The sequence below is a fragment of the Oenanthe melanoleuca genome, chromosome 9 (assembly GCF_029582105.1).
Source record: "Oenanthe melanoleuca isolate GR-GAL-2019-014 chromosome 9, OMel1.0, whole genome shotgun sequence".
Taxonomy (NCBI): domain Eukaryota; kingdom Metazoa; phylum Chordata; class Aves; order Passeriformes; family Muscicapidae; genus Oenanthe; species Oenanthe melanoleuca.
In genome coordinates this window covers 5,820,567-5,837,296 of record NC_079343.1, presented here as the reverse complement: position 1 = coordinate 5,837,296, position 16,730 = coordinate 5,820,567, and the positions used below count along the sequence as shown (strand labels likewise).

At 47.2% G+C, this 16,730-nt stretch overlaps 1 protein-coding gene across 3 annotated transcripts; it reads left to right on the top strand.

Moving 5' to 3' along the window:
* Positions 1-900: 900 nt before the first annotated feature.
* MSL2 (MSL complex subunit 2) lies at positions 901-16,679 on the top strand. Of its 3 annotated transcripts, none has more exons than XM_056499183.1 (2): positions 901-1,624; positions 13,067-16,679. In XM_056499183.1, exons 1-2 carry the CDS (start codon positions 1,483-1,485, stop codon positions 14,662-14,664), a joined length of 1,740 nt encoding a protein of 579 aa, XP_056355158.1. In that variant the 5' UTR covers positions 901-1,482; the 3' UTR covers positions 14,665-16,679. The 3 variants fall into 3 exon arrangements, with proteins under 3 accessions (XP_056355158.1, XP_056355159.1, XP_056355160.1); XM_056499184.1 differs by lacking the exon at positions 901-1,624 and adding an exon at positions 9,851-10,171; XM_056499185.1 differs by lacking the exon at positions 901-1,624 and adding an exon at positions 10,164-10,188.
* Positions 16,680-16,730: the final 51 nt, after the last annotated feature.

Here is a 16,730-nt window from a genome sequence, read left to right as displayed (position 1 = left end):
CTCATTTTGTGTTGGGCTGGAAAGTTGGGGGGGATTCACTAAGTGAACAAGGAACTAAAAGGTACAGGTGGAACTCCCTGATTAGTTTCACATGGGCAACACAGAGGGAAAAAGGAGAAGCTCTGTCAGGCAGTTCCCCAAAAGGCCAAACACAGAAGCAGGGAGAAGCTGCCCGATGGTGCTAGCCGTGTTGCAACACAGGACCTGGAAGTCTGTGGAATGGCCTTGGTGCTTACATAGGAAATAAAACACGTTTCCTCCATAAAGGTGCTTATATCTTGGTCATACCTGCCCTCAGCCTGTGCATCCACTGCTGCACTATACGTGGGGTCTCCGGCAGGAACGCTTATGACAGACTTCTGTCCACAGAGCCGAGTGTGGGAGGCTGGAGATGTCCTGAGGGGTTTGTGCAGCTCCCGCGCCATCTCTCCCAAGAGCTGCCGGGCCCCACAGCTCCCCGGACTAGCTCCGTGCCGGCGGAGGGGCCGCTGTGTCAGCCAGCAGCCCCAGGTACTGACGGGCCTGGCCGCAGCTTCCAGCACGGCCTGAGGGCAGAGGCGGGGCCGCTTCCTCAGCCCGAGCGGAGGCGCTCGCCATGACAGGGGCGGGACGCGGCGTCCGCGCCCGGCCGCCGTGAGGGGGCAAAGCCGAGACACGGCGGGGCGGGGGTGCGTGGGGCGGTGCGTGAGGCGATGGGCGCGGGCGATGTGCGAGGGGCGCTGTGCGAGCCCAGGGCCGGGCCGCCGAGTGCCGCCCTGGCTGCCGGGAGCGCGCGGGACCCGCGGCGGGCGCTGAGGCGGCGCGCGCGCCCCTCCCCCTCCTGCGCGCGGCCCCCGCTGCCAGCTCGGGCGCCGCTAGAGGGCGCCGGCGCCCCCCCGCCCCGCTGCGGGCGCGCATGCGCGGCGCGGGCGGCGGCGATGGCCCCGCAGTGACGGCCGGATCTAACGGCGCCACCGCGGAGCGCGCGCGGCCCGCCCGGCCCTGCCCGCGCGCCCACCGGCCCCGCGCAGGAGGCGGCGCCGCCGCCGCGGTGATGCGGCCGCGGTGAGCCCCGGGTGCCTCCGCCGCCCTCCCGCCGCATCGGGCAGCGCGGCCCCGCCGCCGCCCCCCGCGCGCCCGTTCGCGGATCCTGCCTGCGGCCGCCGCCATGCCGGGCCGCCGCTGAGGGAGGCGCCGACAGCCAGCAGGGGCCCCGCGGCGGGGCGGGTATGGCCCGCAGGGACCTGCAGTAGCGCCGCTGCCGCCCGGGCCGAGCCGCCGCTCGGAGCGAGGCCTCCCCCGCGGGAGGCGGAGGAGGAGCCGGCGCGGCCCCCTCTGGCAGGGCCGCCGCGGCCTCCGCGCTGCCGCCGCCGCTGCCGCGCGGCTCCAGGTGGCCCCGGACCAAGGTGACACCCGGCCGGCCCCCGCCCCGGGGCCACCTGCCCCCGCGGCCCGCGCAGACCTTCTTCGCACCGCGCAGCCGGCGGCGAGCGAGCGGCGGCGATGAACCCGGTGAATGCCACTGCTCTCTACGTGTCCGCGAGCCGCCTGGTGCTCAACTACGACCCGGCGGACCCCCAGTCCTTTTCCGAGATTAACAAGCTCCTGCCCTACTTCAGGCAGTCCCTCTCCTGCTGCGTGTGCGGTGAGGATCTTTCTTTTGTTCCTGCACAATGAGCCTCCCCGGGGCTCCCGCACGGCCCTGGGCCCGCACCGGGGCTGGCTTGGCCTCGCCTCGCCCGGCCCGGGCCGGGGCAGCTCCCAACAAAGTTTGCCGGGCCCGGAGCCCCCGGTGCCGCTCCCGCCGGGGGGGCGGCTCGGCGCTCGGGAGCGGCGGAGTGGGAACAGCCCGGGCTAAACCCGCCCCCGGCGCGGGGCAGCCGCGGGCAGGGCCGGTCACAAGGGCAGGGAGGCGGCAGCCGCCGTGTCTCAACAGCCGCGCACGCTGCGAAGGCGATGGTGGCATGGAGAGAGTGCCTCAAAATGCAGCGCTTTATTATGGTCACTGCTTCATCATGGGTACGGCAGTTGTCAGTGGTTATTGAAATACCTTGGTGTAGTGGAGTTAATCGCTTTAAAAAGGCGATGACTAAGAGCGAGTGTGGTAAAAAGATACCCGAAATGATATGCAGACTGTAGAGGAAGTGGGGAGGAACTTCGTAAATTTTTTACCCCCTCCTTGAAATGTAAACAACAAGTAATTCCGGTTGAAACAATATTCCGGAAACAATAATTGATTTTTTTTTTTTTTTTTTGTGTGCTTTGTAGATAATTGTTCTGTAACAATAATTACCATAATAAGCAAACGGGCTGGAAGTCTGCTGGGCTTTCCCCATTCCCATTCCCCCAAAAAGAGCTTTCTGTGTGCTGTGGGCAAAGGCAGTATCCGGAATTTCGGTCTTACAGTCTAGGGAATACTGGGAAGGAATTGTATTCTGCTGTGTTTGTGGAGTGGGGGCATGCGTCCGTTCCTGGGAGGAAGCTCTGGAATAAACTGTTAGGTTTCCTTGAACTTCCCTTTGAAGCCTTGGTCAGTGTCCGGAGGGGGCTCTGACCTGTTAGACCTCTTGGTTGGTAAATTTTTTAACTTCTCCTTTCTTCCCCCTAGTAGTTTTAAGTTTTGCCCTGTTTGTGTTTGTATTTTCCTGACAGAGTGGTTTTATGCCCGCTGTGTTTGTCGATGCGGATGTGTGTGTTACATTGAATTTGAATTGAATCACTGGGGTTTAGAAAGTTAAATATTGTGTGAATTTACAGGATCAGAATTTAACCGTCGAGATGGCTAAAGTAGCGTTGGATGCTTCCTATCCCCTCGCTATTGGCTCCTCCCACTTAAAGTCTTTGAAAATAGAGATCTGTTTGCACTGGGAAAGAGGGAGCTCGTTCCCAGGATCTCTGCATCGTCATTTCCTGAAGTAATTTGTCTTAAGGATTTTTCCTCATGGAATCCCGATGCTAGTGTTGATGCATATCTGCTTTTTATTTCTTACCACCTTAGGCCCGATTGATTCCAACCCCAGCTGTGATTTCTTCCCATAAATTCTTCCTGCTTTTGGTCAGTCACCAGACTGCTTTTGCCAAAAAATAATACAAATATTGTTCTGATTTTTAAAAATAAGATATTTGCATTGCTGTGCTCTCTGGCCTCTCCACTTTAAGCCTGATCTTCTGAAATGTGTTCTTTGTTCTCATTGCCTTGCCTTCTTCCCTTCTTGGCCTTTTGCAATCTTAGTTTTACACTCTGTGCTGTTGAAATTGTCTATCTTTAATTTGTCCCTGCCGAAATTCCAGAGTTTTTTTCCCCACTTCTTCAGCTTTTCTTGCTTGGCTTTTCTGTCACTCAGTTTCATAGAGCAAACCACATGTTTAGTTTGTTTTCTTCTATTTTCTTGTGCCTCCATGAATATTCCTATTCAAAAACTACCTCTTGATGGTTCTGCTTTCTCTCTTGACTCTTTATTTTCTTTTGAATATTAGGGTTATTCCTTTGGTCTTTTTTTCTACTGTGGCCAGTTTTCAGATAACCATAGCTGCTGTTTATTTCGAATGTTTTGCTTACAGCTGATTAACCAGACTTATCTGTGCCTCCTGGACTCCTGTCTGTGGCGTGTCAGTATCCAGAGGCCTCAGTAAATTCCATGCATGCAGTAAAGCAGTTACTCAGGTGTCCTGGGGGAGTGGTCCTGCCCCACACAGAACTGCTCACTCTGGTGTTCCCAGTGTCACAGATCTGCAGTTCAGACTGGTAAAGGCCAGTCCATCATTTTCTCATTTGCTTTTTGTGTTCCTTTTCTCTTAGTGCTAAGAGCTGTTACACCTTTTACACCTTCTGAATATTTAAGGTCATTAAATGCTGTACAATCATCAAAGCCTTTTTAGGCTTGGTGTTTTAAAAGATTAAGTACAGAAGTAAAGGCTGCATTGAGAGATCATGACAGTGAGCACTTTGACCACCCAAAACTGTCAGAATCACAGAATATTCTGAGTTAGAACAGACCCACAATGGCCATGGAATCCAGCTATTAGTGACTGCCCCGTACAGGGAGTGAACCAAGAACCTTGGTGTTCTCCACACACTGCTCTGACCAGCTGAGCTAACTGTGCTGTGTGGGTTTGGGTTGGGTTTTTTGTTTTAACACTTGAAAGCTTTTCCCATGCTCATTTCTTGCTGCCCTGTTTGTCTGTTTAGACCATGAGACCCAAGTGCCTGGCTCTGGGTCCATGTACACAGAACTTGGAATGTCTGGTACTTTCCTTGCACAGATCTTTGTAAAATGCTGAATGCAAAGGCTTAAAAGCTGTGCTTTTTTGGAGAAATCCTGCAGGAAGTATCAGTGGTTAAAGTCTCAAGTGCTGGACTTCTAGGAATTCCCTTGGGAAGTTACTCTACAAATTAGTGCTCCTTATGTCATCAGCTTTTTCTCAGTGTGTAATCTCTCTCGAGTGCATTCTGTAACGCTTTGTTCTGCTGCAGGTATTAATTCCATAATCAAGATTGTCCCTTTAGTTTTAGGGAATTTTTTTTTTAGGAGAAATGAGTGCCAGCTTTATAAATCAGCTAACATTCCTGGGCTTCCACTGTGCTCCCAAAGCATGAGGCATAAGCCAGCTCATTTCCTTGTGATCCCATAGTCTTGTACCACCAGCTCACATAGCAGGGGGTGGCAGAAGTTTTTGGACCCACATAATGATGAAGTTCTAATTAAAGCTCTGATTTCAGATTCAGATTGGCACACATGTAGTTGCAGCAGTAGAAAGCCAAAATGTAAATACAGTATGTCAGTGTAAGTCAGCTGAATCAGTTCTAGGTGGATTCAAGGTCTCCCTCTTGCCTCATGATGGGTGATAAGGGTTCAGTTCTGTAGCTGGAACAGCCGTGTGTGTATTTCTAGGATTTAAGTGTGATCATGTGACAATTTCCTGGACAGTGCTGTAGGTAATACATCATCCTTTTATAGGGATGTATATGACAATATTTCCTAGAGCTTTTAAATCTTGAAAATAACTACTCCCAAGTGTGCATTAGGCAGAAGGGCTGTGCCTTGTGTGTTTTGAGGATGTGAAATACAAGTTTTGGCCTCTGGAATAAAGTGGTTATTACAAAATTGCGTGTTAATACCACATTTATTTTAAAAACAGCATAGTAGAATTTATGCAAAAAACTTCTATGTTTTAAAGGTGCTATCTATTTGGATAAACATCTTAGCAGTGCTGTTCTCTGGTTCAGATACCATGAACCAGGTAACTGCAAATCATTGGTCTTTTCAGCATTAACAGCCTTCTCTGAAATTCAGTTGAAATGCTTACAAGAGATATGATTGTCAGTCAGATCAGCTTAGCTTTTTATCCATAGAAAACTTCATAGTAGAATCTCTGAAAGATATTTCAAAGGCATGTGAAAGATTGTTATTGCTGATTGAGAGAATTCTTGGAAGCTGGCAGGGCTGCAGGACAGCGTTTTATGCTTGGCCAGGAATCCAGCTGGTGCTGGGAAATACAGGATGAGAATACAGTTCTTGTCTTAAACATCCTGTAATCCCAGTAAGGGGATGTGAGACAACATGTGGCTTTAGGGAGATTACAGGGTGGGGGGAGGAACAAAGAAACCCATGGCAGCACTGACTGGTCCCTCACAGAGCCCCATCCGGTGTTCTGAGGCACTCTCCATAATTTTAGCCAGAGGGTTGAAGGCTCAGTGGTGCAGTATCATTGTGGAAGCAACTCCCAAGCATGGGCAATGGCATGGATTGTCAAAAAAATAAAATAAAAACTGTTGACTTTTGTTTTTCTATATAAAGATTAGTGTAAGGATGTTATTTCCCTTCTGCTCTTGTATAAAAGCAGTAGCCTGTTTTGAGAGTTTTATACTCCCAAAGTAAGTTGAATGGAGTGTATAATGTAATTACTTATTACAATCAATTATACTTAGCACTAGATCTGAAATGTCTCCATAGCTGATGGCATACAGTTGCGTAAAATTTTCTACTTTGTGCCATTCTGTCTATGTGAAGGCTTCTCCTCCTCTTCCTCACCTCTCTCTGAGCTAATTCTCCTTCACTTCTGTGTCCCAAAATGCCCTTTCCTGGTCGGCAGCTCCTGGGGTGTGGTTCCCGGTCCTAGGCAGAGCTCAGTGCTGAGCTGCACTCTCACTGGGAAATGGTATGAGCTGGGCCTGAACAGTTGGACTGAGCTTCCCTCAGAGAAGGGGAGATAGTTGAGTGACACCTAAACAGATGGAAACTACTGGTAGTTTTAAAAGTACGTTATTTTCCCCTTAAAAATGTCACTTATAAATTTGTGAAAAATAATCAGCATATCTGAAACAACCATCAAGGAGCATGGACTAGGGGATTAAGAACCTATCGAATACCTTCTGCTGCAGGTGTTCTGTTTGTGCTTGGTCTGGGGAGCAGTTGTCTATAAAATGTCCAGTCTCACATTTTTACTCAAGAACGTGTTGGGTGATTTTCTCTTAAAATCTCGCTATTCGACTTCGTTTCCCTTTCCTGTTTTCAAATCCTGTGTGTGACTCCTGGGAGAACTGCTTTGTCAAGGTTGTCTGCATTGTACTGCAGAAGTTTTGATAACAGAAAGTTCTGCCAGTAGAATTTAAATTGGTTTCTAAACTAAAAATACTCTGCCTTAGAAGAAAACTGAGTAGGATGAGAAGTAGCTGTGGTCCCCTCGCTGGCAGCTGGTTGACAGTGGCTTCCAGAGAGGGTTGCAGTGCTGGGATTGGAGAGGAGTTTTCCTGCTTTGAGGAGCTGGGAGTGATGGATGGGCTTGGTGGTGCCGGAGGATATTGATCAAACCGGTTGTTTTCCCGAGTGTTTAAAGAGGAGTTAATGTGTTGCCAGAAGGCATTTTTATTGGGATGGCTGAGCTGTCCTGGTCCGTGGGCAAGGAGCACTCCAGCACACGTTCCCCTGCCTTACTGCCTTCGTTTGCTTTGCTACCTTATGTGATTTACACGTCTACATACAGACTGAGAGTTCCTGGATATTGTATTGGAGCTTTAGTAAGGGCAGAAAACACTCCCTGGGGCTGGGCAATGACTGAGAAGTGATGGCAGTACAGCCCTTCCTGAGCAGCATGCTTTGCAGGGAGCAGAGATTTCCCTGCTCTCCTGGAGGCATTACGCCAAATCCTCTGTGATGGAATTTGTTATTCCGTGTCTCTCCCAGTCACAGCCCCCGGCTGGCTCCCTCTCACACCGCAGCCCTGGGAGAGCACACTTCACTCTGAGATTCTGATGTTCAGGCATTTTTGTTTGGTGTGGAAAAATGGTTTTCATTACTTTTTGTTTGCTCGGGGAATGTGATGAACTTGATCTATAACTTCCAAAGCAAGTTCTAAGTCTTCAGAATGTTTCTGCAGCTTAGAAACAAGTTATTATTTTATACTCATAGGAGAAATGTTAACTTTGTTATTTGAAACTTCTCAAAGTACAGCGATCTTGACTTTTGGAAATCATCATTATGTGAAAATTTTACACTGCATGGTGAAAAATATTAATTTATCCATCTTCTTAAAGCCTCAAAGTTTGAATTTTACCACCTAGTAACAAACCCAGTTTGTTAAAACCACATTTAGAATGTTTTCTATCAGGGATTTTGTAAACACCAAGACTTTCAAACAGAACTATAACTTTGACGTAAGACTTAGTAAAAATGTTCCGTTGTATTTTTTTGGGGTGTGGGGGGGGTGGACTCAAGGAACAAGGCAGTCCCTTCTGCACTTAAAATGCAATTTGTTGTAGTTTTTTTCCTTGAACTTTAGCTAAAGAAGTTGACTGTATTTCTCCAGATATGAAGAAAAATAGTCTGACTGTCTTCTGATCATGGTAAAATTGGGTTCCCATGGTGTTCAGGCAAAAACAGTGCAGTTTTTGTTTTTTTCAAAGAGTTACTCAAACATTAATTCATTAGTCACAACTGTCACTGTATGAGGGTAATAATGTCTTTAGCAATTTTTTCATAGTTGTGTGTTCATGGAGGATGTGCAGAAATATTCAGGAGCCAGCACAATGTTTTCTCTGATAAAATTTTGAAATAAGTATTTTTAGTTGATTTTGGGGATTGTTTTTTGTGTCACTCACATTTGCATTTCACCCAACAGGGAATTTATAAGTGTTTTTGGATGTCTTAGTCAAATTCTCGTAGTGTGGTTGGGGTAATCTAAGGGCAGGGTAGTATTTGCAGGAAGAAATAATTTCGTAGTTCACAGGGAAACTCTCATTGTTTTTCAGAGATCTGTGCTGGGAGTCTTGGGGAACATTTTTTATTCCTACTTTTTGTCTGAATTGAAGAATTTCTCTGTAGAGAACCTTGTGTCAAAGCCCATGAAAGGATCACACATCTATAGTGTTGTTGTGAATTGCCCTGAGCTCCATGCCGTGTTCTGTAGCCATGGGTTCAGAGCTTTGCCCCTGGAACATTGCAAAGATGTTCATGTCCCAGCTAAGAGTGCAGCCTCTGCACGTGGTGGCTGTGTTTTGGGAACGTGCTTTGGGAATGCTTGGGCAGTGGGTGGGGTATCTGGGTGACAGTGGATCCAGCAGATTTCAGACAGAGGAGCTGCCCAACATTTTTCTGCCTGGGACAACTGCTAGGGCAGGGGTAAGACAGACATCATTCTGGGGAATCTGGCACCTGACTTTGGTGCAATTTTGGTGAAATGCACCAAATCCAACATGGTCCAGCCCACCCCGAGTGTAGGTCTGGAAGCGGGGGGTGTTAGGGCTTGGGATCTGTGAGGCCTTTCCCTGCTGTCATGTCCATGACAGCTGGCCCTTGCATTAACCTCTATGAGTCTGAATGTGTTCAGTTTTCTTGTTCTTTAGGAAGTACCCAGATCTCCCACCCCTCTAAAACAGATCCCACACATTTGTTGTATTCATCTGCAGATGGCTGACAGACCTTTTTGCTGCTCATCATATGCCTGCCTGTCTGTCGTCAGATAGTTTTGCAAATAGTGCTTTTAGGGGTTTATCCAACTCGAGAAATGTTGCTTTTGTGAGAGTATTTTCTGTTTTGTTTTGCCTTAAAGCTTCGTTGAGCTGCTGCTCATTCTTCAGTGGGTTCCAGCTGATCATTTCTTGGGTGAGAAGATGCTGTGTGAAGTGGCAGGGAGCAGTTCAGGGAAGGTGGCGGGGAGAGCAGGGCTCTTCCTTCCTGCAGCTCTGGAGCTGCAGCTAGAGGGGTGGCTGAGCACAAACCCCTGTGCAGAGGTGTCACAGTCGGTGAGAACCAGCTCCTGTCCTTCAGGAGCTCCTGAGCTCTGAAGCTTTGATGTGGCAAGCTGTTGGAGCTTTCTGACTGTTGCTAATTATTTTAGTAGAAACAGTCAGATGATATTTAATCCCGAAATGAAAAGTGTAGCAGTGCAGCTGTCAAAGCTCCAGCTGTGGGTATGACTTTGGGATCCTTGGCATGTAGAAGTTCGTGTGTGCCTCAGATGGGCAGAGCTTCCTGTTCCTCAGAGCTTGGTAGAGACTCAGCATTTCTGTTTCTGCAATCGTGGTTTAAAAATAACCTCGTGCTCACGGTGCTGTTTGATGGGCACAGATTGGTGAGTGAGGTTCCCTTACTGCCCTCTCCTCCTGTGTCCCATGGCTGCCACGGTGCCAGTGTGGCTGGGCTGGCCAGTCCCTGGTGCTGGCTGAGTGCTTCTGGTGATCCCAGTGCAGCCAAGATCAAAGACATCTGCCTGGCACATGGTGGTGATGAACCCCAGGGGATACATTTGTATTTGTAACAAAAATTTGACTTATTTTTTTCTATTTTACTTCATGAAATTAAGATTTAATAATGAAATCATTCTTAAGACTGGTTCTTGGAAAAGCCAAGATAATTTTCAGTGACTAATGTTCCAGCAGCATTTCCAAGGATCATAAATTAGATATTTGTGTTTAGCCCTTTCCTTTGCTGAGGATAGGTGAGAATGGCTGCAGGTACCTGATCAAGCCTTTCTTCCCAGTGAATTTCATCCATTAGGAGCATATTTGCTGGGTACAGACACCTAACAATTGTTTTGATTCCCAGTTTTTCTCCTCCCTTTGGTCTCAGAGACACAGTTTGCAGATGCTTCCTCTGTCCCTGCAGCTGTGAAATGATGCCCATTAAGGACCACGCAGGAAGTATTCCATGTGGTTTAAGTGACCTCCCTTCTGCTCCCAGGACAGCCTTCCCAGGTCATCCAGGATGTTTGGTAAATAACATATGAAAAATTTTTTTCTCTGTATATGCTCCTTATTAATTCTAAGTGTTGATATTAATGTATGTATTTAGTCATAAATACAACCTTTCTGAAATCAGGATAGTTAAGAGCTGATGTGGAAGGAAAGTCTCGTATTGTAGGTTTGTAAGAATGCAGTTTTGCTTTTGGTGCATTGATAAACTCGTTAGAAAAGACAGAGCAGGGTTCAGTAACCCCAGGCTACACAGGGCTATAAAACTGAAGTTCAGTAGTGAGTAATTGTGGAAGGGTCTAATGCAGGTGAATGGCTGCACATGAAAATGAAAAATTACTTTTAGCTTAGAGAAATACTAAATTATAAGCATGGAAAAATAATAACTTCAGGACCCACCATGTTTATATCTTGGACATCTGTAGAAATTTTAAGATTTCTAGAAAGGGGCAGCACTGATGGCCACGGGGCAGAAATGAAATCTTGGCCTTGCAAAACTGAGGTTCCAGAACCGCTCAGGTGCTGTCTGTGGGACAGTGCTGCTGACTTAGTGCCCCTCCCTGAGTATTACAGGTATTGAAACTTAATTTTATGGGAAATTAGCATCTCACGGTTGACGTGTTTTTTAAATGGCAGTACTAAGACTGAGGAGAGTGATAATGCCACAGAATCCATACAAAAGAGAAACTTTGAAGTGGATATTCAGTGAGATATAAGTTGAAATGGAAAATATTCCCACAGCTCAGGAATTCCTAACGTCTCTCCAGTGTAGGTTGCCTGGCATGGAGCAGAACTTGCTCTGTTTTTCCTGTCAGTGAGAGCATGTGAAGTGTTTTGTCTTGTCAGTCGTCTGATTTTTCCCTCAAAAGCCTCCAGAAATTTAAATTTTCCTGTATCCTCTTTTAGCATTTGTACTTACTCAGGAGTTCCAGCCAAATTTATTTTGGGAGAAATAAAATGCACTGTTGGTGATGCCTTTTTAAAAATCTTAATTAAAAGTTAAGGTGGTATCTTGTTTATTTGGTGCCATCTCTGAAGTATTTTAGTTCTGTAAAGCATCATAACTCTGCCTTATTGTCCTAAGGAGCCAGGAGAGGCTACTGGTGGATGAGGAGTGCACCCAGCTGCTTTGTGTCATTAATTAATTGGGAATTAATTAATGCTGGTGGCTTTTGGCCCTGGGAGCACTGTAGTCCCAAGACTCTGAAGTGGCAGCAGTGGCCAGGGCACGGCTCCTGCTGGTTTTATTGGACTCAGGATCCAGGGCAGGTGGACCTTTATTGGTGAACTCTCTGCTGAAGGATGGGACTTCGTTGAGGAGCTGGTGGGACTTTTGGTTTTTTTTCTCTTCAGGGAACTTTTCTCCTAAAATCATGTCCCATCTTAGGACCACAGTGGCCACCTCTGCCTGTGGTGTTGTTTATATCATATAATTTTAAGAGAACTTGGCAAAAAACCCAGTAATTTTCCTCCTGCTGGTTGGACTCTGTGACTTCTTGTCCCATCCGTGGCTTTAAACCTTCCTGGCTTGGTGTGATGAGTGTTTTCTGTCTTCTCCTGGTGATATCTTGTCACACTGTTACAGCAGGGCTCATTCCATGCCACAGCTTGCTGCACAACTGTATTTCTCTCCATTTATTAAAAATTTCTATGTAATGGCAACCTGAGCACTGACTCTTGTGATTTGTTGCTAAAAACCCAGTTTACATCAAGCCACTGAATGATGGCTCAGGTGGAAGGGCTTGGAGCAGCCCCTTCCCAAAGAGGGATCAGGGAAGCGAGCAATGAGAGAAAATATCTTTGATATTTTGGGGATTTTATCCCAGTCTGATCTGATTTATGCACTTTGCTTCCTCTTCCCAAGTTGTTTCATTTTATTCACTTGTTGCACCAGATTGTTTTCACTTTGGGAAATCTGGGTGGGAATTCCCTGATGGCTGTAACTCATCCAGCAGAGGCTCCTTATGGGAGAAAGGTCTGATCAAAGCTGAGAATGTGCTGCTGGAAGGGGAGGGAGGCCTGTTGCTGGGGATGACTACAGATACTCTGCAATTTAATTTAGGAGATGGAATATCTTTCTGGCCTAGAGCTTCCTGGAAATAGCAAAGCAATACTGTCACTTTCTGGATATAGGAACTAGTTGGATTGTTTCTATACAGAATTTAGTTTCACTTGTTCTTTCATATTTTATCCTTAGGTAATATTTGAGTTGTTAAGGAAAACCAAAACAATTCTTCCAGGTTTTTACAGTTTTGGGGATCTGCAAACAAAGCCTTCCAGACTATCATTGCTGGGGGTTGGAAGCTTTCTGGGCTGTCAGGGGTGTGTGGATTCCTTTAGTAGCTGATTTTTATTAGTTTTTTATTCTAAACAGTAAAATATTGAAAAAAATTTCTTTATTCTGATGGCTTCACTAAATGCTAAATGAAGAATAACACAAAGTCTGTTGTGTCTTCTTCCCTTTAGGAGTGGGTATGTCATCTTTCTTACATTCCTTTCAGAGTTTTCCCTCTGCTCTTTTCCCATTTGTTTTTATTTTTATATGTATTTATGAGTTTATTATTTCACTTTCGGTAAATTCATAGAAATCTTGTGTGTTCTCTAAGTTTCCATGGACAAAGCTGAAGGGTAGAAGGTGATCAGTAGTATTGTAGTTGAGAATTTTTCTAAAGGCTGCAGTGCACAACAAGTTATGTTGTGATGGTTTTCTTCTAATTTTAATTTAATGTTTTAAAACCAGGTTAGCAGCTGTGAGAATTTGTACAGGCACTTGTTTGGATGGGATGTTTTCTTGTGAATAACAACTTTTTGAGTAACTTTTTTTGATAGTATGAAAAACTCATCCTGTGGTGTCCCGGAAACCTGCCATTGTAATCTTCCTCTTTCTTTTTCCCATAGGAAATTTGCTACAAGACCCTATTGCTCCTACCAACTCCAATTGTCAGCATTATGTCTGCAAAACGTGTAAAGGCAAGAAGATGATGATGAAGCCCTCGTGTAGCTGGTGTAAGGACTACGAGCAGTTTGAGGAGAACAAGCAGCTGAGCATCCTGGTGAACTGCTACAAGAAGCTGTGCGAGTACATCACGCAGACGCCGCTGGCCCGGGACATCATCCAGGCCGTGGATTGCTCTGCAGACCTGCTAGCTCTGCTCAAGGATGGGGCACCGCTCCACGAGGAGACAGAGAAACCCTCGGATGCAGCCCTGGCCCTGTGTCTGACGCATTCCCCAGTCCCTTCCACCTCGGAGCTGGCGACGGACACGGCGGGGGGGTTCACGGCGCTGCCCGAGAGCACTCCTAGCCTGGACCTGCGGGGCTCCGTCATCAACGGGCTGCCCCCCTGCAACGGGCTGTCGGTGGAGAAGCTGGGCGTGGGCATCCCCTCTCCCGAGCACGCCAGCGCCATCGATGTGTGCAGCACCGGCGATTACATCAAGACAGAGGACATCCCTGGCAGCCTGCAGCCCGTGTGTGACACAGTGGCCACCAGCGACCTGTGCCCCGCGGGCATCGACATCTGCGGCTTCAGCGAGGACATCAAGCCGGGCGGGTCGCTGCTGCTCAGCGTCGAGGAGGTGCTGCGCAGCCTGGAGACCGTGTCCAGCAGTGAGGTGTGCGACTCCAACCTGCAGCCCAGCTTGGAGGCAAACATGGCCAACGGCCCCTTCCTGCAGCTCTCCCCCACTCCCCTCAGCCATAACATTTTCATGTCCACAGATGCTTCTCCTCATGGGCTCTCCTGCACGGCAGCCACGCCCAAGGTGGCAAAGCTGAACAGGAAGCGCTCTCGCTCTGAAAGCGACAGCGAGAAGGTTCAGCCTCTGCCCATCTCCAGCATCATCTGCGGCCCAACACTGGGAGCGTCGGCTCCCGTGACAGTCAAACAGGAAAATAAAATGTCTTTGCAGCCTATTGCGACTGTACCTAATGGAGGAACTACTCCCAAAATCAGTAAAACTGTGCTCCTGTCTAACAAAAGCATGAAAAAGAACTTAGAACATGCCCCTAAGAAATCCCACCCGAAAGCCAAACCAGGGGTGCTGAAAACAAAAGACAAGGCAAAGGAGAAAGTTCCCAGCAGTAATGTTATGCCAGGAAGCCCAACAAAAACTGTGTATAAAAAGCCACAAGAAAAGAAAGGGTGTAAATGTGGTCGTGCCACCCAAAATCCAAGTGTTCTTACATGCCGTGGCCAACGCTGCCCTTGCTACTCTAACCGCAAAGCCTGCCTTGACTGCATATGCCGTGGCTGCCAAAACTCCTACATGGCTAACGGGGAGAAGAAGCTGGAGGCCTTTGCAGTGCCAGAAAAGGCCTTGGAGCAGACTCGGCTTACTTTGGGCATTAATGTGACAAGCATTGCCGTGCGCAATGCCAGCACAAGCACCAGTGTAATCAATGTGACAGGGTCACCAGTAACGACGTTTTTAGCTGCCAGTACACACGATGAGAAAAGTTTGGATGAAGCTATAGACATGAGATATGACTGTTAAACCTTTCTTTCTTTTCCCTGCCATCCGTAGGGGAACTGCTACAGGTTTAAGGCAGCTATGGTTCTGTTTAACTTGCTGGAGCTCCTGCGTTTAGATCACTTGTATCAAGTGTTTTTCATTGCTATGTTCTGTGTATTAGTGTCTGGGAAATAGTTGCAGATAATGGAGGAGTTACCCTAAAACTGTTTTTAGTTCTTACAGCACCTCATAGTTTGAGATCGATTGCTGATGTAAATGATTTTATCACAAGATCTTTTGACAAGGAATATATTGACCTCATTGTACTTGCTCATGCTTTGTGCTCAGTCAAAGCTTCAGCGTAGCATCCAGATAGTGCATCTCAACTGTGCTAGATGATGGTGTAGAAAAATAATTGTTTGATGGGTTACAGTCACCACGAGCAGGAAATGACCTGACATTCCTGTGGGAAAGGCAGCACTGAACTGGGGGATACACTCTGGAAAGGGTAGGTGATTGTGAGAATTGGTTGTGCCCTCTACTGAACAGCATACAGTTAAAAAAAGATTAATAAATACACTGAGCGACCTGGCAGGCCAAAAGGCATCTCAGGCTGCAGGCAAGGCTCAGGAGGGTCGGGTGGATGCAAAGGTCAAGCTCCAGCTTGGATACCCCATCCTGGTAATGACATCATCCTTGGGATTTGTCTTCCTGACACTTCACAGGTCATGTCCCTGCTCAGTTGCCCCTCTGTGCCAGCCCCCTGTGTGTGACAAATCATTGAGGGGCTGGGCTGGGGGAGAACATCACAGGTACCCTACAAAGGCTCAAGTTCTATTAGCACCATCCTCTCCCTTTCCCGAGTTCCTGCTGTTTTACTGCTATTGCTTCTAGGGAAGAGAAGGGGTTTTGTGGGTTACAGGGAGTCCTTGGCTGATTTTCCCCCCCTCTGGTGCTGATCGGTGTCAGGGCCCTGCAGCACTTAGCAGCACTGGAGGGGTTGTTTGATCAGGTTTGTAACAGAGCCAGGACCCCTCCCCTGGAGGGGAGTTCCCCACAGACACGTACCTCCCAGCCAGGGCATGGGATGGAGGGCTATCAAAGGTCAATTTTTTGGGGTGTTTGCTAAGCAGAATAAGCTATATATAACTGACTCCACCCTGAACCTATCTCATTTTTTGCTAAAATGTTGAAAGCAGCTTTTGAAGGTCATTGCTTTTCAACCTGAGCCAAAAGGCTAGAAAATAGAAAAATAACACAAAGTTGTTGAGCTTATCTGGAAAAGTGTTACAGTGAAAGAATTCCTCTTAGGAATTCAGTTTTGTGCAAAAATGGTTGATTTCAGCGCAGTCCCTAAAGAAGAGTGCAGGCACAAGATTGAGTTGTGCCTTCAGGGCCTTGTTGGAAGCCTAAAAAGTTGAGATTGCTTTTTGAAAGCAGAAATCCTCTTGGAATGATAGAGCACAACCCGAACATGGGCTGACTCGAACACAAACATTACTGTCTGATTTTAAAGGCCGTTCCTATTTCAGCAGCATGTTGAATAGTGTGTGGATTTTTTTAGTTCCTTTCCTGCTTCCATCTTCCCTTTTCCTCAGGCAGAGCCCCTGCGGTGCTTTCTGGCCCAGCGCTGGGTGTGCTTTGATTTGGCACAAAGCACGTACAATGACGGTTCCTCACCGAGAAATGAGCAAAACCCTTTGGACACAAATGGCACCTCCTTTTGTTTTGTAGTGTACCATGGTGTCATTTTCTGTGAATGTGGTCAGAGCTTTTTGTTGGTTTTGGTTTGTTTCTCCCCCCGTCTTTTTTGTGGGGTGGGCAGGGTGGGGGGGTTAAAGCCATAGGAAGAAAAATGTGATGTACGTGTCCAGTCTGTACTTTTTTGTTTTTGTTTTGCAAGAAGAGTTGAAAAATATTTTTGATAATGAGTAAATGGTGGAAAATGCTTCTTAGTATTCTTGTCTTTATTTGCCAACCCAAGTACCTAAGATCTGTGTTTTTTAGCCCTCATGAAATTTAACAATGTCCTATTAAAGTGTATTTAGTTAAACTTGTATGTGATTTTTGTGTTGACCCAGAGGGATCCTACCAGTCTCTAATTTGGT